This window comes from Nannospalax galili, unplaced genomic scaffold (assembly GCF_000622305.1).
Source record: "Nannospalax galili isolate Female #2095 unplaced genomic scaffold, S.galili_v1.0 scaffold2661, whole genome shotgun sequence".
Classification (NCBI taxonomy): Eukaryota; Metazoa; Chordata; class Mammalia; order Rodentia; family Spalacidae; genus Nannospalax; species Nannospalax galili.
Genome location: NW_008344387.1, coordinates 64,754 through 89,586, shown reverse-complemented (window position 1 = coordinate 89,586; position 24,833 = coordinate 64,754). Strand labels below are relative to the sequence as shown.

The 24,833-nt window shown below is 45.6% G+C and overlaps 1 protein-coding gene across 5 annotated transcripts in view; it reads left to right on the top strand.

The window, feature by feature from the left end:
* Slc2a11 (solute carrier family 2 member 11) overlaps positions 1-20,719 on the top strand; it is a 22,618-nt gene extending 1,899 nt beyond the window's left edge. For 3 of the 5 annotated variants that reach the window (XM_029567153.1, XM_008840613.3, XM_008840616.3), the window contains exons 3-13: positions 1,569-1,667; positions 7,602-7,762; positions 12,243-12,367; positions 14,694-14,823; positions 15,233-15,381; positions 17,947-18,134; positions 18,248-18,358; positions 18,726-18,827; positions 18,898-18,973; positions 19,190-19,317; positions 19,510-20,719. In XM_029567153.1, coding sequence (XP_029423013.1) covers positions 1,569-1,667; positions 7,602-7,762; positions 12,243-12,367; positions 14,694-14,823; positions 15,233-15,381; positions 17,947-18,134; positions 18,248-18,358; positions 18,726-18,827; positions 18,898-18,973; positions 19,190-19,317; positions 19,510-19,710 — 1,470 coding nt within the window. In that variant the 3' untranslated portion in view covers positions 19,711-20,719. The remainder of the gene's footprint in view (positions 1-1,568; positions 1,668-7,601; positions 7,763-12,242; positions 12,368-14,693; positions 14,824-15,232; positions 15,382-17,946; positions 18,135-18,247; positions 18,359-18,725; positions 18,828-18,897; positions 18,974-19,189; positions 19,318-19,509) is intronic. The other 2 variants (XM_008840614.3, XM_008840615.3) reach the window with 2 other exon arrangements.
* The last annotated feature ends 4,114 nt before the right edge of the window (positions 20,720-24,833 follow it).

The window sequence follows — 24,833 nt, the reverse complement described above, 5'->3', positions numbered from 1 at the left end:
AGGCCCAGTTATACCACCCCTAGTATACGCCCCAAATTAACATACCACAGTGACGTTTCTGCAGCCATATTTACTGCTGCACTATTCACAATAGTTAAGAATCGAACCAGCCTAGATGCCCATCCACAGATGAGCACATAAAGAAAATGTGGTACTTACATACAGTGGAAGTTTATTTAGCCGTAAAGAAAAATGAAGGCATGATATTTACAGCAAAAGTATGGAACTGGAGATTTTCTATAAAGCAAAATAAGGCAGACTTAGAGAGACCAATTTTCTCTCATACAACAACTCTAGTTGTGAATTTCTGTCTTTTTGTGTTTCTCTCTGTCTCTCTCTCTCTCTCTCTCTCTCTCTCTCTCTCTCGTACTAGAGCTAGAACTCAGGGCTTTATACCTGCTTGCAAGCACTCCATCACCAAGTCATATTCCCAGCCCAGAGTATTACATTGCAGTTTAAAATCATAAAAGGAAAAATAGAAACAAGATTGTAATTACTTAAAAAACAACTTGGGCCAGATGTAATGGTGCATACCTTAAATCCTAGCACTTGGGAGGCAGAGGCAGATAGATCTCTGTGAGATTGAGGCCAGCCTGGTCTACATAGCAACTTCCAGTCCCATAGCTGGAACTACAGGGAGACCCTGTCTCAAAAAAACAAAAACAAAATAAAACAAAACAAAAACTTGCCAGGCATGATGGTGCATACCTTTAATTCCAGCACTCAGGAAGCAGAGGCAGGTGGATCACTGTAAGGCCCAGGCCAGCATGGTCTACATATCAAGTTCTAAGCCAGCCAGAGATGCATAGAGAGATCCTGTCTCAAATATTTCCAACCAAATGAGATGGGACTTCAGGTCCTGAGTCCTCTTGGCTGAGTGCCTTAAGGAATTCTCCCCATCCCTTTTCTAAGGGCACTGTGCCAGCATGGAAAGCCTTCCTTTACTGCAGAGCACATTGTGAACTGTGCCTGGGCATGTGTGTCCAGATGAGCAAGAAATCATCAGAGTATGAGGCACCCAGACACTTCCACCATCTGTGGCTACTTGACTGCCTCTTTTATGTTCCCCAAGTCCCTGCACATATGGGACCGTATGGCCCCTTCTCCTAGCCTCAGGCTGGTAGAAGGTAAGAGGATTCCTAGAGATTAGCCATTCTGTTGGAGAATGTTTCCCTGGGGGATGCCACGGGGTTTTAAGGACACTGTCACGCCAGTGGCAGAGCTTCATTAGATTACCCAGCTGCGGGATTGTTCTCCCAAACCACAGCAGATGGCCTAGGGCCGCTCAGAAGGAGGGTGGGGTACTATGCTCCATCTGAGGTAAACACTGGCAGGTTAAGGGGACAGTAAAGTGACATTCTGGACCCAAAGCAGAAATCTTGGATTATCTGATATCTGCCAGTCTTGTGGGCTAGGTAAATGCCTCCACATGGCTTCAATTTCCTTCTCTGCAAGTGGAACCATTGTTGCCTGATTGAAGTAAATTACAGTGCTGTAGATGGTAGATCTAGCACAGGGAAAGGTGTGGTATGTGGTTGCTGTTCCTTATACTCTCCCTGTCTCCTCAGTTCCCAGGAAAGGTCCTGTTCCTGACCATCTGTGCAGCTGGCATTGGCGGAACTTTCCAGTTTGGTTACAACCTCTCCATCATCAATGCCCCAACTTTGGTATGTACCTTCTGTGCCCACTGTCACTGTCTTAGTGGTCACTGGTTGAGGACATCTGCCAGAAGCAGAGCTTCAGCTCAGCACCCACTTCATGGCACTCTCTCCCACGTGTCCCTCTCTACCAGGATGCCCATGGTCCCTGGGAGATTTAAACAGAGCTCAGTGTCCTCTCCAAACTTGTATCCTCCTGGGTTACTGTACTTAGCATCCAACGCCACCTTCCACCTAATGATGGGGAGTCAACCCTTGACTGTTTGGTTTCTCTCTTGGAAACCAGGGCCTCACTACCTCTAAAATCCAACCCTTTCTCCCATGTCTCTGTCACAATCCAATTTTGGGTGCAACCTCCTTACTTCTTGATCCCTTCAACATTGCCAAGCTACTCTGAGACACAAAAATTCTGTGTTTTTCCCCCATTGTCTCTGGGGTTCAGGAGAGACTCAACCACCCGCTTCTTGATCCCTTCAACATTGCCAAGCTACTCTGAGACACAAAAATTCTGTTTTCCCCCATTGTCTCTGGGGTTCAGGAGAGACTCAACCACCCAAACTTCAAAGCACTCTGGGATCAGAACCTCTCCCCCTGTCTTCAGCTTGATCCATTTAACCCTGAACAAAGCAAGTTAAATGTAGTTCCCCAAATATCTGCGGGATGACTGTTTCTCCAGCTTCCTTCCACCTGGAGGCCTACCTGGGTGATGGATAATATGCTTGCTGCTCAAGCGTGAGCACTGGAGCTAGGATCCCCCTGCACCTGTGCAGAAAGCCAGGTATGTTGGTGAGTGCCTGGAATCTCAGTGCTGGGAGGTAGAGACAGGAGGCTCCCAGGGGCTCACTGACCAAGCAGTCTGGCCAGTCAGTGAGCTTCATATTCAGCGAGACCCTGTCTCAAAAAATAAGGTGGACAGCCATAGAGGAAGACACTGAACATGGACTGCTAGCTTCCTCTCGTGCACACATGGCTTGTGCACCTTCACATAACACATGCACACATGTATACACCACACACAATTTTAAAAATTTATTTGTATTTTATTTTGTGTGAGTGTATCGCCTACATATATGTAAGTACACTGGTGTCATGTTGCATCTCCTGGAGTGTTGGATCTCCTGGAACTGGAGTTATAGACAGTTCTTAGAAGCCATATGGGTGCTGGGAACAGAACCTGGGTCCTCTGCTAGAAGAGCTAGAGCTCTTAACTGCTGAGTCATCTCTCCAGGCCAACACGCGCACACAGTTTTAAAAAGAAAAAGAAAAAGAAAAAGAAAGGATGAAAGAAATGGTATAGAAAAGAAGTTCTGAGCTAGCTGCTCTTTATTCATTTATTCTTTGTTTTGTTTTGTTTGGGTTTTTGAGGCAGGATATCATGTAGTCCAGGCTGGCTTTGACTTCTACGTACCATAGAACTCCTGATCCTCTTTCCTCAATCCCCACCCCCAAGGTGTTGAATGTACCACCACATTCAACTCATTTGGTTTTTTGAGACAAGGTCTTGCTGTATAGACTATACTGTCCTTGAGTTCATGATCCTTTTGCCTCTGCACAACCTCCACAGTGCCCCAGGGCTGGGGACACAGGATACCACCATACCAAATTCTATTTATCATTCTCTCCACAAGCAGTTATTTGCATGCCAACTTCAGTGTAGACTCACAGACTGAGGAGGGATCTCTCCACAGCAAGTCACAATCAGACCTTGCCTCCCATGAGCTATCACCAGTCCTCAAAATTAAGATGCTTGAGCTCAGAGGTTCTCCCTACCCTGTAGAATGGCATTAAAGAAAATATTCTGCTAACGAAGAAAACATGGGACTGAAGAGATGACTCATTAAGAGTACCTACTGCCCTTCCAGGTGACCCAAGTTCAATTCCTATTAACCACATAAGATGACTCACAACTCCCTAAAGCTCTAGCTCCTGGGGTTCCAACCCCTTTGGCTGTACTTGCACCTGTACTTGCATGCATATACCCACACACAGACACACATAATTAAAAATAAAATTGCCAAGGCATGCCAAGGCATGGTGGCACACTCCTTTAGTCCCAGCACTCAGGAGGCAGAGGCAGGCAGATCTCTGTGAGTTCAAGACCAGCCTGGTCTACATAGTGAATTCCAGGTCAGCTGGGGCTACAGAGAAACCCTGTCTCAAAGAAACCAAAAATAACAGCAACAACAAAATTGAAAACTGGGCATGGTGGTACATGCGTTTAATCCCAGCACTTGAGAGGCAGAGGCAGGCAGAGCACTGTGAGATCAAGGTCAGTCTGGGATGATCTTGTCTTTTAAAAAAAAGCCAAAACTAGCCGGGTGTGGTGGCACACACCTTTAGTCCCAGTACTCAGGAGGCAGAGACAGGAGGATCTCTGTGAGTTCAAGGCCAGCATGGTCTACATAATGAGTACCAGGTCAGCTGGGGCTACAGGGAGACCCTGACTCAAAAAAACCAAAAAAAAAAAAAAAAAAAAAAGCCAAAACTAACTAATTAAAATTTTAAAAATGAATCAGTGACACCCATTAAGTCACATTAAGGAAGACTTCATTCTGGGGAGCCATGGCAACAGATGCAGAGAGCACTGCCAGAGAGATGAGCCTGGATTCTGAATATAGCACAAGCAAGGGGGAATTTATAGCCACGTAGAGTGGAGCAAAGATAGAAACTAAGAGGAAACATCCCAGATCAAGGAGAAATGTGGCTAAGCTGACCTCCCAGGATTCTTACTGAAGGCAGGCCATGTGATCAGACATCATCTCAGGGAGGGGTGGCAGATGAGGAATCTCATCAGACACTAAAGGGTGAGCAGACCTAGGACAGGGCGTTCTAGGTAAGTCAACTTGCAGAAGGTAATAAGTAGTATAGGAGGCTATTTTATACACTGAGGTTCTACACTGGACTCCAACAGACTAGACAAATAAATCAAAATGGAGTCATTCACATATCGAAATGAAACTAAGCTGCTTGTTTGACCTTTTGAAGTCAGGATTAGGGAGATAGCAACCAGATTTCCCAAGCAGACCAGTTTTAATTTGCACAGTAAGGAAGAACCCTCTGCTTCAATTCTCACATAAAAGGAGTAACCTGAAATAACCTGCTGTCCACAATTTTCCTCCTGGTCCTCTTTCTCCCTGTACCCACCTTACCAGAAGGTAACTTTGTTTTTGTTTTTTTAATATTTTACTTATTTATTTTATTTTTTATTTTTGGTCTTTTTGAGACAGGGTCTCCCTGTAGCCCCAGCTGTCCTGGAACTCACTATGTAGACCAGGCTGGCCTTGAACTCACAGAGATCCTCCTGCCTCTGCCTCCCAAGTGCTGGGATTAAAGGCGTGCACCACCACACCCGGCCATATTTTATTATTTTTATCTTATGAGTATGAGTGTATTGCCTGCATGTATGTAAGTGCACCCCTGTTGTGCAATGCCCTTGAAGGTCAGAAAAGGGCGTCGGATCCCCTGGAATTGGAGTTAGGACAGACACTCATACACATAAAATAAATTTAACAAATTAAACCTACTGAGGATAAGTTGCTCTATTCAATTGTCCTTTGACATGGGGTTCTTGTCCAATTGGACAGTGCAGAGATGAGCACAGAAGAGTTTGAGTAGAGTTTGGTGAAGGAGACTCTTTGCTAGTGGTCACTCTTGAAGGGTTTCCAGCCTGGATCAGGACAAGCTAGTTCTGGTTCCAGCTCCCCTGGACAGTTCCTCCCCAAAGAGAGAATTTAACAGAAACTAAGCTGGCAGTTATGGCCCTAAGCTGGCCAGGGGAGGGAGAGCTGGCTCAACACATGCACCTACCACCCTCCTTTGCATCCTGTGGGGACCTCCAAGACTGATACTTCTTCTCTAAGAAAAAGGTGTCCAGGTTTTCCTTCTTCACAGCCTTTCCTAATCACATGGTTTCCATTCACAATCCTGAAGTGAAGGCTCTGGAGGATGGAGCTCTATGGAGGCTGAGCTACCTACGTGCAGCCTGACCTTTGCCTAAGTCTGTGGCAAGTCATTTTACCTCTGATCCTAACTCCCAGTCTGAACAATGAACAAAGTAATGGAGTAATGCTCTGATAAAATGCAACTGCCCCTAAGTATCCATAGGAGATTGGTCCCTGGACCCTGTGTGGATTCCGATATCCATGCATGCTCAAGTCCCTTGTATAGGATGGTGTGTATGTGTGTTAATAGAACCTAGGCACATCTTGTAGACTTCAAATCATCTCTAGGTTACTTCTCATACCCTAATGTGTGTAAATGCTATGTAGCTGTTATAGAAAATGACAAGAAAAAGTATTGATGTTCAGCACAGGTATGTTTTCCCCTGACTATTCCACTCTACAGTTATTTAAATTCATAGATGCAGAACTGCTATATATAGAGATAACTATTTTCTTTTAAAAATTATTATTTTTATGTGTTTGAATATATTGCCTACATGTACGTAAGTGCACCTGTGCACCTCCACCCATGGAGGTCAGGAGAGAGCATCGGATCCCCTGTAACTGGAGTTACCCCAGTTGTTAGCTTTGTGGGTTCTGGGAACCAAACCTGGGTCCTCTGCAAGAGTAATCAGTGCTCTTAGCCTCTGAGCCATCTCTTCAGCCCCAGAGACAACTCCTTTCAAGAGCTTGCCGCAGAGCCCTATGGAAACCCAAGATCCATCAAGTAGTTTCAAGCACAACAAGGGGCTGAGTAAAGCATAGAATACACACACCAAGGGAAAGGGCAGTCATGCAGTCAGCAACGCTCCATCTTACACCTCTTCCCTCAAGGGATGAAACAGGAAAACTGGAAGAAATAGACCATATGACAAAAATTCTGTGAGAGGACAGTGATGATCAAGGATCCCAGCCTGCATGTGTGTAAGTGCACCCAGGTCATGCAATGCCGGAGGAGTCCAGAAGAGGGTGTTGGATCCCCTAAAACTGGAGTTACAGACAACTGTCAGCCACCATGTGGGTGCTGGGAACTGAACCTGGGTCCTTTGCAAGAGTAGCCAATGCTTTTAACCACTGAGCCATTTCTCTAGCCCCTCTGCAGCTCTTTTGTCTTGCTGTTCCTGATTTGCACCTTTATAATAAGCCAGTAAACAAAAAGAAAATGTCTTTTTGAGTTTTGTGAGCTGTTCTAGCAAATGTGTGTGTGTGTGTGTGTGTGTGCGTGCGCGTGTGTGTGCGTGTGTGCGCGTGTGTGTGCGTGTGTGCTTGTGCATATTACCAGGCTCTGAACCTAGAGCCTTGTACATGCTAGACAAGAACTCTACCACTGAGCTATATCCCTCGCCCTTTTTTATTTTCTAGTTTGAGACAATGACCATTTTGTTTTCCAGGTTGGTTTTGAACTCACTCTGTAGCCCAGGTTGGCTTTGGGCTTGTGATCATTCTGCCTCAGCCTCGAGAGTAGCTCTGAGGCTCTGTCCTATGGCGAATTATTAAACCCAAGCGGGGAATCATAGAAGTTCCCAATTTATATAGCAGGTTACGAGGTTTGGACTTGAAATTTTTTCTGAAATAGGGTCAGCCTTGTGGGACTGAGACCATTAGCTTGTGGAATTTGATGTTCTCTCCAGGTAAGTAGAGTCAGGATTGGATTCCATTGTGGTACAGCAAGCTGGTTGGTGCAGAGAGAGTCGGAACATTGCTCAGTGTAGAAATCTACCACGTATTTGCTATCAGAAGTACTGAGTGTCATCTAGGGAGGGGCAGTTGGAGATGGTCCAGCTCTAGGCTATGAGAGATTCTGAAAGTGAAAGGAATCCGAACATAGGGGCTACTCACTGGAGCTTCTTCCTGCCTTGTGGAGAGCAGTGTTGGTCAGGTGACTTGGTGCCTGCTCAGCAGAGGCACAAGACCCTGGAAGGGAGAAGGCCTGTAATGTCCAGAACCCTCCCCACCCCTCACCCCGCATTCCCAGAAAAGTAACTGGCATCTTTGTCCACAGTACATTCAGGAATTCACCAATGAAACATGGCAGGCACGTACTGGCAGGGCATTGCCCGACCACCTGGTTTTGCTTGTGTGGTCCCTCATCGTGTCTCTGTACCCTCTGGGAGGCCTCTTTGGAGCACTGCTTGCAGGACCCATGGCCATCACACTGGGAAGGTAGGTGCTTCTTGTTTGTCACCTGAATGCTCTGTAATGAGGGGCATGAAGTCTGCAGGCTAAGGAAAGAAGGACGCAGAAGATGCCAGCAGACTCTGGGCCCAGATCAGCTTCTTAGCCAGCCTCCTGAGCTGTCTGTGGATTCACATTTTCAAGAAAATCACATTTTCAAGAAAATTTGGTAAAGGAAGGAGTTCAGTGCAACAAAGGAAGGGAAGTCCTGGTTTCTAGTTCCTGTGGAACAAGTGTTATTTGACATTAAGCAAACGATTTTTTCTCTGGGCCTCAATTTCCCTCTGTGTTTCTGATGCAGTTCTTAGGTTGTAAACAACAGAAATTGACTCTAAGTAACATAATCAAAACTTATAATAACTAGAAGGATAGATAAAAGATTTTAAAAAATAAATAAAAATTTTAAATATTTTATTTATTTATTTTTTTGTGTGTATGAGTGTAATGCCTGCATGTGTTTAAGTGCACTCATGTCATACAATGCCTGTGGAGGTCAGGAGAAGGCATTGGATTTTCCTGGTCCTGGAGTTACAGATGGTTATTAGCCGCCATGTGGGTCCTCTTAACTGCTGAGTCAACTCTCCAGTCCCAGAAGAAATAAAATAAAAAAAAAATTATGGGGGCTGGAGAGATGGCTCAGTTGTTAAGAGCACTGACAGCTCTTGGAGAGGACCTAGGTTCTATTCCCAGCACCCACATGGTGGCTAACAACCATCCGTAACTCCAGTCCCAGGGGCATCTGACACCTTCTTCTGACCTCCGTGGGCATTGCATGACAAGGGTGCACTTACACACATGCAGGCAATAGACTCATACACATAAAAATAATAAAATAAAAATTATTATGTATGATAATAAATATTATAAATTTATAATATAAATAAATATTAAAAATATTATTATTTATGTATGAGTGTTATGCCTGCATGTATGTAAGTGCACCTGTGTCACCGTGCCTGCAGAGGACACAAGAGGGCATCAGATCCCCTAGAACTGGAGTTATGAATGGTTGCTAGCTGCCATGGGTGCTGGGAATCAAACTTGGGTCCTCTGCAAGAGTAGCCAATGCTTTTAACAACTGAGCTATTTTCCCAGCCATAGAAGAAAATTTTCCAAAGTGTTTATTATAGTGTATTTTTATAATTATTCAATTTATTATTAGTTATTGCCATTAACCTCATTGTGCCTATGTTCTAAATTAAACTTTATCATGTATAGTACATACATAGATAGTATCTACCTAGTATATGTAGAGTCAGGCTTCCACTGGGGAGATCTTGTAAAATATTCCCTATGGATAAGGGGAACTACTATAGTTAAATTGATCATTAAGTGGAGCTAAAGAGATAGCTCAGTGGTGAAGAGCACTGGCTGCTCTTGCAGAGGACACAGGTTTGGTTCTCAGCAACCGCATGGCAGTTAACAACTGTCTGTAACTCCAGTTCCAAGAATTCAATTCTGGCCTCCCCAGGCATATTCCAAACATGTGGTGCACTTATATACATGCAGGCAAATCACTCATGCACAAAAAATAAAGACAAATTTTAAAATTGAAAAAAATTATCATTAAGTGCAGACTATCAAGAGACTCCAGATGGTCATGGTCATGGCGGTATAGGCCTTTAATCCCAGCCCTCAGGAGGCAGAGGCAGGTTGATCATTGTGAGATCATGGCCAGTCTGGTCTACATATTGAGTTCTAGGCCAGCTGGGGCTTGAGGGAGACCCTATCTAAAAACAAAACAAAACAAAAACAAAGGAGGTGGGGGGGAGGGAGGGAAAGAGAGAGAGAGAGAGAGAGAGAGAGAGAGACTGAGACTCTAACTGCAGGTCATGTGAAACTCTTATGCTCAAAAAGAACACCTCTGTTCTGCTGCCCCTAGTGACAACACAGTGCTCTGAGGGGTCTTACTGAGGGAGAGGTAAATACACATACTGCTATATATGATATCAGGAATGGATGCTTATGGAGAAACGGTCTGCATATTCTGGTAGTTAGCAAAGGGATAGATTGTAGTCAGCTGGGTGATAGGAAGCCTTTATTGTTGAGCCCATGTGCATTTTCTAGCCTTGTCTCCACCTGCTTTGCTTATGAGCGGACAGAGCAAACTCTGAGCTGGCTAAGAACAGCAACCGAATACCATGCACAGTCTGAGATCCTTCTGTTTCTCTTTTCCTTATACTTTCCTTAAAACTAATCTTCAAATATTGCTTTGCCTGAGACTTTGTCCAACCAAGCCCCTTGAAAAAGTGACAAAATTCCATCCCTTGGAAGAATTCGAGTCCTTCAGTGTTGTGTAGGGCCATACTGATGCAACTCACGTACTTGTGGAAAACTTTGGGGCCCACTTGGGGCAAGTTTGTTATACAGCATGTCTATTCAGTGAGAGAGGACTGTTGTATGGCACCCAGCTCAGGACAGGTGCAGGACCGCCTGGTGTTCCACAACCCAGTGTTCATTCTCCACTATGACCTAATACAAAACCATGAGTGCAGCTTTTCTCACTAACAGAACCCACTGAAGTACGGTAGCTTTATCCTAAGCCCTAGGCCATGCTTTGACATTCCCCTTTAGGAGAGTCTAACGGCTACTATGAAGTCAAGTGACAGCACTTGGAGCCTGATCTGGACCCACTAGTGACCTCTTGCTCAGCTCCGCTCAGGCTGCCACAATTTCAAAAATTATCTGGTTAAAATATTCAAGTCACAATGACCAATGTGACATTTGCTCATAGTTTTTAGGACTACTATGAAACAGGAAAAGAGATTAATTTAACTCACAGTTCTAGAGACTCATGAGTGTGGCATTGGTACTGATTTCAATTGTGGTGAGGACCTCAGGGCAGATGGCATCACAGTGTCCAGAACACATTTTTTTCTGTGGCAAGATGGGAAGCCAGAGTGAGGGGAAGTGATGAGTTTCTTTCTTCTAAGCCTCCCTGCCCCCCCCCCACCCCCAAGCAAGCAGTCTGGAATTGGTGAAGGCCTAGGGAGTAGGCTACACTTTAACATTGCCATACTGGCATGGACTTCTAAATCCACATCCAAACCATAGGCATGCCGTCTCCAGAATAGAAAGCAGCTCTCTGATTTGTCCCTCCTCCTTAGGGAAACAACAGTTTGTCATGAGCTTTGGGGAACACGCTGACATATCCAGGTCCACTGGACCTCAGGAAAGTCATTGATGAGCACCCTCCTGATCTTCGATCTGTCATACCTATGCGTTACCAAGACAGTGGATGTCCTTGCTGCTTCCTCCTATCCAGGGTCTTTCAATGTGAACTCGTCAAAGTAGCAGTCAGCAGAGGCCCTGGGGGTGTGCAGGTCTCTAAGGACTGGACTGTGGCCCTACAGTGTTTTGCTCTACCAGATAAAAGTTAAATATTTCTGGAGTTCTCTGTGTATTGAAATGGAGCAAAATGCATTCACCAGAGTTAAGACTTAATTTTTAAAAGACTTTTTTTGGGAGGGGTTCTTTTTGAGACAAGGCTTCTCTGCAGCCCCAGCTGGCCTGAAGCTCACTGAAACTCAGACCAGGCTGGCCTGGAACTCACAGAGATCTGCCTGCCTGTACCTCCTGAGTGCTGGGATTAAGCCTGGCTTAAGACTTAATTTTTATTACTAAGAAAACATGTATTTTTAAACATGTTTTAATTGATTCTTTGAGAGTTTCATACAATGTATTTTGATCATATTCCCCCTCCTCCAACTAAGGTTTTTTGTTTGTCTTTTTGTTTTTTGTTTTTTTTTTTTGGTATTTTGAGTCTTTCTGAGACAGGGTCTTCCTGTAGCCTCAACTGGCCTGGAACTCATAATGTGGACCAGGCTGACCTTGAACTCGACTCACCTTCCTCTGCCTCCTGAGTGCTGGGACTGAGGATATAAACTACCACACCTGGCTCTCCACTTAACTGTTGAGACAGGCTCTCTAAACCTAGAGCTTACTGACTGATAAGCTGGCTAGCCAGCAAACCCCGGAGATCTGTCTGATTCTGCTACCTTCCCTCCCCTGCCCAGTTTTTACATGAGTGCTAGGGAGACAAATTCAGGTCCTCACATCTGTGCAGCATTTTTACACTGAGCTGCCTCCCCAGGCCCTAGTTCCTCCATTTTACAAAGGAGTTTGGGAAGAGCAATACATAATCTAAAGCAGAAAAGTCATAAGACATAAATTCTGTCATTTCAAGCTGTTGCACATGCAGAGAGGAGAGTCATTTGTACTTATGTTAGGGGACGGGAGTGAGGGTCTGCACCCAAGGCATACAAGTGAGCTTACCCTACAATGGTGAGTGGTCCTTTCGTTTCACATAGCTTATAGATCTTGAAACAGTTAATCAACCCATGGGTACACACCTACACACAGGTCCAGGAGGCTGTGCAGGGCTGACTGGAGTGGCAAAGGGGACCCTGGAGAAGGGCCCTCTAGATTGAGCCAGAGACTTTCTTGACTATGTTCCATTTCTTTGAAGGAAGAAGTCCCTCATAGTGAATAATATCTTTGTACTGGTTGCCGCTGTCTTGTTTGGCTTCAGCTGCAAGGCGAGCTCCTTTGAGATGATCATGCTGGGAAGACTGCTCATGGGAGTCAATGCAGGTACGGGGTGGAGCCTCTATTGCACCTTTCTATCCTGGTCATTCATGAATCCCCTTCTTGCCTTCTTTCCTTGATTCTCCTTATTTGTTGACTTAGCTTTCATTCATACACCCCATTTTGCAAGATGATTAAACATGATTTCTCTTAAAAGATTCATATTAACTTTAGATATTTATAATAGAAAAAGAAAAAGGTTTAAAACTTGTACAGGAATTTGAGGAAACAGCTCCAAACTTAAAACTAACAGTATTAGTCCTTTTTTTTTTTTTTTGTCTTTTTGAGACAGGGTCTCCCTGTAGGCCCAGAACTCACTATGTAGACCAGGCTAGCCTTGATGTCATAGAGATCCTCCTGCCTCTGCCTCCCTCCTGAGTTGTAGAGTTAAAGGCATGTGCCACCACATCCATGATGAGTCCTAAATTGAGCAACACTCTAAACCTGAGCTTCCTGACAGCCAGAGTGTAAAGGACAGAGGATGAATTCTTGGATTTTACCTGAAGAGGCCTGTTAGGAATTCCTCAGTTCCTGGGGATTGCAGAATTTTGAGTACATATACCTGGGGTTTTTTGGCGGGGGGCTCCAATCAACAAGTCATATCTATAACCCTGTAGGAATGTCCCACCATTTGACATTGTGGAGAACTGTGTAACTGAGTTATAAAAAAAATCTCATTATGTTTTAAGTTTATAATTTTGTGTTTAGGCCTCAGTCATAGCTATCCTTGGCTGCATGTGGCCCCATGGGCCGTGGGATGGAAATGCCTGGATATAGTCAGGTGTTGATGTCTGTGTTAGTTATCCATTCCTGTGAATCAAATTACCCCTAAATTGAGTGACTTAGAGCAACTAAGCATTATAATCTCAGTTTCTCTGGGTCAGGGACCCAAAAATGCCTTGGCTGGGTGGCTCTTGCGTGAGGTCTCAGGAGGTGATGCTCAAGCTGTCAGGTAGGGCTGCTGTCATCTGAAGCTTTGTCCTGAGCTGGATGATCTTAGATGCTACCCTCCCACCCTGTTGGCAGGAGGTCTCAGCTCCATCTACCGTGAGTCTCTCCACTGGACTGCTTGAGAGAAGAAAGAGGAGATGAGAAGAAGAGGAAGAAAAGGAAGAGGAGGAGGAGGAGGAGGAGGAAGAGGAGGAGGAGGAGGAGGAGGAGCAGGAGCAGGAGGGAGGAGAAGCAGGAGGAGAAGGGGTGGGGATGGGGGGGCAGCTGTAGTATTTTTTAGGTCCCCTTCTAGAAATTATGTTTCCACTTTCTAACTCATTGGAAGCAAGTTACTAAGAACAGTACCCCCCCCACCCCTCCAAAGGAAAGGAACCAGGTCAGACTTTGCCATTGTGCCCTGAGTACCCAAGGAAGGTGTCACTCCCTAAATGCTATCTGGAGGAGCAGGAGTACTTACGTGATTCCCTGGCCATCAGCATAGCTGCCCTTTTCTTCCATCCAACTTATGAAGAGATGGGTGGGAATTGATGGAGATGTTTCCTGATCCCAGGCCAGGGAGGGTGATGAGGCCACATCCCCTGCACTATTCTAGGGCCTATGATGCCCCAATACAGGGCCTCTTAGCTCTTGCCATTTGTCACCATCTGAGGTAGGCAGAAGGGACACTATCCAGCTTTGTTTTCCCACAGGCTATGTAGATGCCAGGTGCACCTTGGGAAAGTGGGAGGAGACAAAATCCATAGCTGTAGTGGCCAGTGAAAGCACTCATACCAGAGCCTGGGCTGTGGTGAGCATCCAGGATGTGGCCCTGCCTGTCTCCTCTCATCCACGTGCCTTGGAGATTGTGTTATGGTCCTGTCGCTCTAGGGAAATACCCCAGATAATGAACTTATAGAAAGTTTCACTTCTAATTCTGGAGGTTTCAGTCTAAGACTGAGTTCAGGAGTGTGCGGAGGAGAAAACCACTCCCCTACTGTATCAGGAAGCAAATAGGAAGAGGAAAAGACTGGAGCCTCACAGCCATCTTTAAAGGCATGCCTACAATGACTCTAAGACCTCCCAATAAAGCTCTACCTCTGCCACCGCACCCCTCACCAGTACTACCTTGTGGACCAAACCTTTAACACAAGCACCTTCGCAGAGCATTCTGCATTCAAACCATTGAAGAGACCTTCCTGCCTAGAGAGAGCCCATGAACATGTGGACACTGATCTAGGAAACACTCCTCTCCTAGAAGTCCTGAGGGGTACAGCTGGGGTCTTGTTCAGCTGGGGGTATGTGGGGTGAGAGTGGCCTATGACACCAGATTCCAGGCATAGTGGCACTGAGGAGTGTGTCACAGTGATCCCTCTTGGTAGCTGGTGTCCCCTGATGTCCCCAGGTGTGAGCATGAACATCCAGCCTATGTACCTAGGAGAGAGTGCCCCCAAGGAGCTCCGGGGAGCTGTGGCCATGACCTCGGCTATCTTCACAGCCCTTGGGATTGTGATGGGACAGGTAGTTGGACTCAGGTAAGCTACTGGCCTCTGTTTTCAAGGATGCCAGTAAAAACCTCTTTTCACCTAAAGCTCTCCTCTACCCACCAAGTGGAGTAAGACATTGCTTTTTTGCACAAAACTATTAAAAGCCTGAACACATCCATGTGTTGGATACAAAAGGGTGCCAATCAATCACACCTTCTCCCATCCTCTCCGGGGAGAAGAGGTAAGAGGGATGAGGATGGCAGTGCCCTGTTCCCCCTCAGCTCCTAGCTAGGTAGAAAGGATGCTGAGATCTAGATTTGTAGTTGGGTAGGAAGAGGCATAGGGCTATGTGACCCTCTGTAAGCAGGTGGGCCATTCAGCAGGGGGCTCGGGTCAAGGTAGGCAAACTATGCCAGGGAGGTGTTTCATTGCCCTGTCCTATCTTTGGCCTCTCCAGGGAGCTCCTGGGTGGCCCACAGGCCTGGCCTCTGCTACTGGCCAGCTGCCTGGTGCCTGGAGTGCTCCAGCTTGTCTCTCTACCCCTGCTTCCCGAGAGCCCACGCTACCTCCTCATTGACAATGGAGATACCAAGGCCTGCCTGGCAGGTGAGTTTGAGTCTCTAGGCAATCCCTGATCCAGAGCTGCATGCCACCAAAGCCTATGGGTCCTCATTGCTTGAAGTTTTTAAAAAATATATTTTATTTATTATTTTATATGTATGCATGTATGTCAGTGCACCTGAGTTGTGCAATGCCTGCAGAGGTCAGAAGAGGGCACCAGATTCCCCTAGAACTGGAATTACAACAGCTGTTTGCCACCATGTGGGTGCTGGGAATCGAACCCAGATCCTCTGCAAGTGCAGCCAGTGTTCTTAACTGCTGAACCAGCTCTCCAGCCATTGAGGGGATTTTTTTAGGTCTTTTTGAGACAGGGTCTCCCTGTAGCCCCAACTGTGCTGGAACTCACTATGGAGACCAGGCTGGCCTTGAACTCACAAAGATTCACCTGCTTCTGCCTCCTGAGTGCTGGGATTAAAGGCGTGCACCACCATGCCCTGCCGAGTTTGTTTTTTTTGTTTTTTAATTAAGGAAACAGTGCCCTTCCCTTTACCTCATCTTTATGATTTGTCATACATCCTTTCAAAACACTTCAAGGGGATATTGTAAATCATAGGACAATGGGGTGGATCAGACCCAGATGCTTTCAGTCAGGAAACCCAGGGAGGTGCTGAGAAATACACCGCACACATACATGCACATGTGCATGTGCATGTGCATGCAATGTGAAACAGTTGTAAATTTTGTGATTTGTTTGTTTTTAAGCAAGGAATTGCCTAAAAACCATGACACCCCCCCCCATGTTGGCCTTGAATTCACCATCCTCCAGCTTCAGCCTCCCAAGTAGTGGGATTGCAGGCAAGCCAAAATTTCTGGCTTAAAACAGCAATCATTTATGCTATCTTTTATTCATTTACTGGGCTGGCTGGGCAACTCTGCTTATGACCCTGGGAGTCAAGGCCAGCTGAGGTCTGACTGGGACAGGTCAGCTATGCAGAAACATCTGCTCTCTCACTTGTGGTCCAGATGGGTTAGCCTGGGAATGCCTTATGTTGTGATGGCAGAGGCATGGGCAGCCACACCCAGCTTCACATTAACCACACCCTCATACTCACTAATAGTCCATCAGCCAAAGGGACTCATGCTGTAGAGTACAAAGCCAGGAATGGAAAAATCAAAGGCACGCTGTTTAGGGAGACCTGTGAGGTACTCTGCCCCATGTGCTATCACCTGCAATTACCATGCAACTCTCAGCCCTGTGCAGAGTACATTTACTTCCATCCCAGAAGCCCCAAAGTCTCATCCAATCACAGCACAGTAGCACATCTAGCCAGTGCAGAGCTTGAGGCCCTGGATTGGAACATCACATTAAGTCTGTGGGGCTTTGTTGTTTTTGTTGTTGCTGTAGGCTTGTTTGTTGAAGACAGCATCTTACTATGTAACTCTGGCTGGCCTGGAATTCACTGTGTAACTCACTATGTAAACCAAGTTGGCCTCAAATTCACCTAGATTCACTTGCCTCTGCCTCCTGAGTGCTGGATTAAAGGCATGTGCCACTGCACCCAGCTTTTTATAGGCCTTTATTGTCACCCTGAGCCTGGGTCTGAAGTGACAGACTTCCTGCCTGTGTGTAGCACAGGGTGAAACTCAGTAGCCAGAATGAACTAAGCAGGCAAGAACACACAGAGCAGTCATCAGCCCATGACAATTCTGAGGAGCCCTGGCAACAGGCTGCCAGGTCCTCCTTGTTTCAGGGTGGGGAATGCTCGTTGATGGAGCCCTGACTTTGCCTCCAAGGAAAGCTTCCAGGCTACAGTTCTCCATGGCTCTCGCTGGCCTCTGAGATAGACCTCCTTTCCCAATAGCTTTCTCGACACCTTCTGAAGAGAGAACATTGGAAGAAGCACTCTGAGTGGCTGAGCAAATTTCCCAGCTGGCTTCTTGCCTGTAGAACACTGGGGACACAGAAGTCTTTTATTTTATTTCTTTCATTGTTTTCTTTTTTTTGAGACAGGGTCTCCTTGTAGCCCCAGCTGTAGCCCCAGCTGTCCTGGAACTCACTATGTAGACCAGGCTGGCCTCGAACTCACAAAGATATGCCTGCCTCTGCCTCCTAAGTGCTGGGATTAAAGGTGTGCACCACCACACCCAGCAATTTTTATTTTTATTTTTATTTTTTTTATGTGTATGGGTCTACTGCCTGCATGTAGGTAAGTGCACCCGTACCATGCAATGCCAGCAGAGGTCAGAAGAGGCCTTCGGATCCCCTGGGACTGGAGTTACGGACAGTTGCTAGCTGCCATGTGGGTGCTGGAATTCGAACCCAGGTCTTCTGTAAGAACAACCAGTGTTCTTAACTGCTGAGCCATCTCTCCATCCCCGGGACACAGAAGTCTTTATATTTCAAATTGTTTCTGATTTTGCCCAAGGTGGCAGACCTTTTGCCAATGTAACTTACTAAGAAATGATGTGCTTTCTTATGTGGAGGGAGAGAGAGAAAGGGAGGGAGGGAAGGAAGGAAGAAGGGGAGAGAGGGAGATTTTGGGGTGAGTAGAGTACACATTGTAGGAGAACAAAGACTGGTTGAGAGCTCAGCATTCCCTTCCATCTCAGCCCTGCAGCACTTTCGAGGTACCAGGGACGTGACTAGTGAGATGGAAGAGATAGAAAAGGAGCAAGCTTCCTGCCAAGGCCGTCGGGCACGGCGCCTGTGGGAGTTGTTCCAGGATCGTACCCTACGGAGGCAGGTGATCAGCCTTGTGGTGCTGAGCAGTGCCATGGAGCTCTGTGGGAATGACTCAGTGAGTCTCTGCCCTGCCCTGTTTCTGGGACTTGGGAGGTTTTCAGTAGGAAGCCACAGAAGGATGATGGGAACCACTGCTTCAGAGCTGCTTTTCCACCAACCCGACCCCAGGTGTATGCCTATGCCTCCTCTGTATTCCAAGAGGCCGGAATACCCACTGAGAAGGTCCAGTATGCCATCATCGGGACTGGGAGCTGCGAGCTCTTCACAGCTTTTATTAGTGTGAGTCTATGTTTGGGCCTACCTTCCACCAGCCCTGCTGAAGGGGGACCCTGGGGTGCTAATGCTCCCACAGTCTTTGTATTAAGCCATTTTTCTCTCCACTCCTTTAGGACACAGTGAGATATCACTCACATACTGAGCACCTGCTGTTTGCTAGGTGTTGACACAACTATTTTGAGATGAGAAAAGTAAATGAAGTTGGGTAACTAGTTGACTAAGACTGTCTGGGAAACAAATAGGTCAAATGTTATTGAAATAGAGCACAACTCCTGCCCAGCATCTTCACAAGGCCCCTCCCCATGCCTGCCCCCAAAAGGGATCATGGCCTGGTGTATGGGTTATTAATCAAAGCTTCATCCCTTTGCAGTGTGTGGTGATTGAAAGGGTGGGCCGGCGGGTGCTGCTGATTGTGGGGTACTCCCTGATGACCTGCTGGGGAACCATCTTCACAGTGGCCCTGAGCCTGCAGGTACTGGGCAGAACAAGGAGTAGCTGGGCTAGGGCTGGCTACCTTCTCACTCCTAACCAATTTGCTGCAGAGCTCCTTCCCTGGGATGCCCTACCTGGCCATGTCCTGCATCTTTGCCTTCATCCTCAGCTTTGGCATCGGCCCTGGTGAGTGGGCCCGAGGGCCTCTGGTCTTTGGGCTTTACTGATGGAATAGTGGATATCCAAGTGAGTGATACGTAAAGGAGCCACCCATGGACCTTGGAGCCACCTGCACTGAGGCCTTTGGGAGGGATGGCTAGAGGAGAGAACCCTTGCTCATTGGGTGGTGAGGGAGAGGTGGGGCAGGAAGACTGCTGGCATTCTGTTGCCTCTCCCTCATAGCTGGAGTGACAGGGATCCTGGCTACAGAGCTGTTTGACCAGACAGCCCGACCTGCTGCCTACATGGTCTGCGGGATACTCTTGTGGACTATACTCTTCCTGGTTGGGCTCTCGTTCCCCTTCCTTGTGGTAAGTGGGGGACTCTGTCTCTGTTTTTGTCCTTGGTGCTATGAACACTCTAGTGGGAAGCCTCCATCCAAGGAGACTGAGACTAAGGGGCAGGGATCCTATATGAGTAAAGGGGGAAGTTGGACTTGTCACAAACCTTTCATTGAGGGTCGAGGGGGAATCACCAGCTCTAGGGTCTCTTCTAATCCACAGAAGGCCTTGTCCCACTTCCTCTACGTCCCTTTCCTCTTTGTCTGTGTCTGTGGGGCCATCTACGCTGGCTTGTTCCTCCCTGAGACCAAAGGCAAGACCTTCCTGGATATCACTGAGGAATTGCACAGACTCAACTTGACCAAGAGGACCAGAGTCCCCACATGGAGTGATCCAGAGGTTATCCAGTCCACTGAGCTCTAGCTGCAAAGGTGTGGCCGGGCCAAAGCTGGCTGTCGCCCTTAGCGCCCTGCATTCACTCACTCCTACATTTTAGTGAGCAAGTCTGCATGGCCAGTGTGCAGTAATCAATCAATGACAAGACAAGAAATGGATCCCTTTGTGCTCACTGCCTCTAAAGACCGTCAACTGGCAGGAAGCCAGTAAAAGCATAATTACAAACTTAGGAAAACCAGCCAGAGAGAAACAGCTTATGTTGGATGTGTGTACCCAGGGAGATGGTCAGAAAAGAATTTTAGGAGGAACTGATCAATCAACTTTATTGGCTTGTAACTTACATATATAATCAAATATATCCATTTTAAGTATGCATTTGATGAGTTTTGACAGATGGATACACTCATGAAAACCTACCATAGTCAAGCTGGACCATTCATATCACCCTCAAAACATCATCATGTCCCTTGGCTCTCAACCCACCTCACCCTAGGCTAGGCAACCACTGTTCTGCTTTTTGTCAGTATCTGATATGTCCGTTTTAGAATTCAGTATAACTCCATATTCTGTGGTACATATGTGTCTGGCTTCACTTCAGATAAAATTTTTGAGATCTAGCCAGGAGTGATGGTGCACGCCTTTAATCCCAGCTCTTGGGAGGCAAAGGCTGGCAGATCTCTGTGAGTTCAAGGCCAGTCTGGACTACATAATGAGTTCTAGGCCAACTGGGGCTACAGGGAGACCCTGTCTTGAAAAAGACAAAAAAAAAAAACCAAAATTTTTGAGATCTATGAGCACATACATATTAACAAGTGTATTCCTTTGTGAACAATTATCCACATATGGATATGCCAGGTTTTCTTAGCCCAGTACCTGTGGGTGGACATTTGGGTGGTTTCTATTTCTTAATCATCATGAATAAAACTGCTGTCAACACTCCTACACAAACTTGTATAGACATGTTTGATTCCTTGTGTGTCTGAATCCGTTTGGGCTCCTGTAACACAATACCATAGACTGGGTGGCTAGTAATCAACAGAAATTTCTCACAGCTCTGGAGAATGGAAAGTCCAGGGTCAAGATGGTGGCAGATTTGGTGTCTTCTGTGGGCCCACCTCCTGGTTCATAAACAGCCCTCTTGCTATAACCTCACTTGGCACAGAGGATGAGGGAGAATTTCTTAAGCTCTATTTTTTGGGTTTTTTTTTTTTTTCATCTTTTTGAGACAGTGTCTCCCTGTAGCCCCAGCTGGCTTGGAACTCACTATGTAGACCAGGTTGGACTTGAACTCACAGAGATCCCTCGCCTCTGCCTCCCTAGTGCTGGGACTAAAGGCATGTGCTACCACACCCAGCTTTCTTAAGGTCTTTTATAAGGGCCTTATTCCTATTCATGAGGGCTCTACCCTTTTGATTTAACCACCTCCCTACGGCCCAACCTAAAAATAACATCAGATTAGGTGTTAATACAAATAAGAATCAAATATCTCCAAAGAATAGTGATTCTCAAGAGGGAATGACTGAGTACTGTGATAGGAATACTTGTGCCGTAGAAACTATGAGTGTATTCAAGACGCCCAGGGCAGAAAATTTTTGTTTATGGGATTTCTGCTTGCTTGCTTGATTGCTTGTTTTGATAGGATCTCTCTCTGTAGCCCAGGTTAATTTTGAACTTAAGGTTCTTCAGCGTTAACCTACTTAGTGTTGGGATTATAGGCATGAACATGTACGAGCCCTCCCCCTTTATAATTTCCTGATTCTCATTTTGTCTGTGTCTAACAAGAATGACTTTATCTTGGTGTCATCAACTTTCATATGGGGTTTATGTTTCAACATACAAAAGGAGGCACATCATGCTTCCAGAGATCTTATTTTCTTTTGTGTATGAATGTTTTGCCTGCAAGTATGTAAGTATACCCATGCAAGCAATGCCCACAGAGGCCAGAATAGGGCATCGGATTCCCTGAAACTGGAGTTAAGGATGGTTGTTAGCCCCCATGTGGGTGCTGGGAACCAAACCCGGGTCCTCTGCAAGAGCAGCTAGTGCTCTTAACTGCTGAGTTATCTCTCCAGCTCCCAAGGAGAAGTTTTAAAAAAAATATTTTATTCTTTGATAATTTCGTGCAACATATTTTGATCATATTCACCCCAACTCTTCCTTCCCCTAACTCCTCCCAGATCCATTCCTACCCCCAGCTCCCACCAACTTTGTCCTTTTTGTTTTTTTTTAATAACCCATCAACTCCAATTTGAGCTGCCCACATACTCCTGGGAGTGGGACCACCCACTGGAGCATGGTAAACCTGCCAAGAGCCACCCCATAAAGAAAACTGATTGTCTCTCCCTGAGAAGCCAACTGCCCATGGCTCCTCAGGGCTCAAGACTCATGAGCCCCCTCCTACAGGAGCCCCTGTGCTACAATGTTGCCTGGCTTAATCAAGGAGAATATTTTAAAGGAAGAAATTTGTCCAAGTTACTTGGATACAAAATTCATTACTTTTGGAAACCCAGGGCATGAGTTAACATTAGCTCACTGATGTTTTTGTTGGGAAAGTGTTCTGCCCAGAACATCTTGTCTGAAAGTTATGATCTTAAAGAATGTTAAAGTTGTTACAGAAATATGTGCATACATCCTAGAAGTGCAAAGCAGAGGGTATGGGTAGAATGAAGATAAATATTTGGGGGGCTTTGTGTTAACTTTTCTGATTTTCATTTTTATAGTAATGAAAAATAATAGTGAGCTTCACTATTTGAGGAGATGTTTGTTATTTGAATTGATACCTAATGTGATATTATTTGGAGACTGGGATTTTAGGAGGTGATTAGGTCATGAGGACAGAATCTTCATGAATGGGAATAGTACCCTTATAAAAGAGACCTAAGAAACAAAATACCTGATCCAAGCAACAACAACAAAAAAGGGAAAGGTTTATTTTGGCTCATGGTTTCAGAGGTTTTGTTCAATGCTTGTTTGACCCTGGTACCTTTATGCCTGTGGCAGCACAATGCATTATGAGGGAAAAGCTGTGTGGCAGCCAGGAAGAAAAAAAGGGGGGGGCATAGTCCCAATATACCCTTCAAAGGCCTACCCCTAATAAACTAACTTTCTTTCACTAGGTCCCACCTCTTAAGCTCTGTCACCTGCCAGTAGCATCATGGGCTAGTGATCTAGTCTCTAAGGGCCTTTGGGGGGCCGTTTATCCAAAACATAGCTAACCTTTAGAAGGTTCTTAAGAAAGTGTGTGCCCAGGCAGGCATGAGCCCTCCCCCCATAACTTCCTGGCTCTCATTTTGCCTGTGTCTAACAAGAATAATTTTTATTTTGGTGTCATCAACTTTCCTATGGGGATTAGGTTTCAGCCTAAAAATGGGGAGGGGGACATAAACATTCATATAATAGCTGTTTTTGGTAAATGAATTGTTAGGCTTAATAAATATATGTTGAAGCCACACAAGTGATAATACAGTGGTATTTTGCATTTATAATGGCAATACAGAGTTTCAAGCATCCCAGATCCTCATGAACACTTGGTATTTGTCAGTCTTTTAGTTTGAGACATGCACTACCCCACCCAGCAGTCAGACTTTTCAACTTAGCTATTCTAGTCAGTGTGCTCTGGTCTTTCATTGTGCTTTAAGTGTAGTATCTCCATGATGATTAATGATGTTGAATATCTTTTTATGTGCTCAGCAAGGCTATTCATATATATCTTTTTATGAAGAATCTGTCTTCTGTCCACTCTTTTCATTGGATTTTCTCATTATTTATGAATTGTAGCATTCTTTATCTATTTCGGATGCCAGTACTTTGTTAGATGTCAAATGTATTGTAAATATTTTCTTCTACTAATCATATCTCACAGCTTGCCTTTTTTTTTTCTTTTTAAGGACAGGGTCTCATGTATCCCAGGCTGGCCTCAAGCTTACTGTATAGCCAAAGATGACTGTAAACATTTGATCCTCCTTGCCTTCACCACCTCCCCAAATACTAGGATTACAGGCATGTGCCACCACACCGTTGTGTATATAGTGCTGGGACTAAACCCAGGGTTTTGTGCATGCTAGATAAGCACTCTACCAATTGAGCTACATCTCTAGCTCCCTTTTTTATTTTTTTTAAAAAGATGGGTTTTTAAATGTGTGTGTGTGTGTGTGTCTGTGTGTGTGTGTGTGTGTGTGTGTGTGTGTAGGAACATGTGTGCAGGTGCCCAAGAGGGTGTCTGATCCCTTGGAGCTGGAATTACGGGCAGTTGTGTGTTGCCCCATGTGATGCTGGGAATGGAGCTGCAGTTCTCTGCAAGAGCAGGTACTCTTCTGAGCTATCTCTCCAGTCATCAGGTTAACTTTTATGTTTGATGTGAGGCAAGATTTAAAGTTTCCTTTTTTAATGGATACCAGTAATACCTACACTTTTTGTTTTAAAAAGGTCACCTTTCCCCCCATTGAATTACTTGGCACCTAATTTTTTTTTAAATCAGTTGACCATTGTTGTACAGTGAATCATTTACTGACATTTGGCAGGAAATGGAATCTGCTAAGTAGAGTGACTGGGGCAGTAGATTCTCTGGGGAGAGAGAAATCTCTGGGTCAAGGGTGCTTAGAAGTAGTCTCAGAGCAAAGGGGATCTTGAGAGACTTCCCATGCACAAGATCAGCAGTAGAGGTGGCAGTGTTGAAGGACAAAAATAAAGCCTGTGGGCTAGAGTGATGGCTCAGCAGTTAAGAACACTGGTTGCTCTTGCAGAGGACCTGGGTTTGATTCCCAGCACCTACATGGTGGTTAACAACCATCCAGAACTCCAGTTCCAGGGGAACCCAATCTCCTCTCCTGACCTCTGCAGCATTGCAACACATGGGTGCACTTACACACATGCAGGCAATACACCCATACACAGATAATAAAAATAAGTATTTTTTTTATTTTAAAGAAGAAATTCCATGTGCCTGGTCATTGTGGAGTCTTTCAGGGGCAAGCTGCAGTCTCCTGAGGAATCCTTGTGTGGTCATCTTGCTTCTCCCTGACATCTATTTTTTTTAAGATTTATTACTATTTTTTTAAGTTATGTGGGGGCAGTGCATGTGCATGTGAGTGCAGGTGCCCATGGAGGCCAGAAGAGTCAGATCCCCTAGAACTGGAGTTATAGGTGGCTGT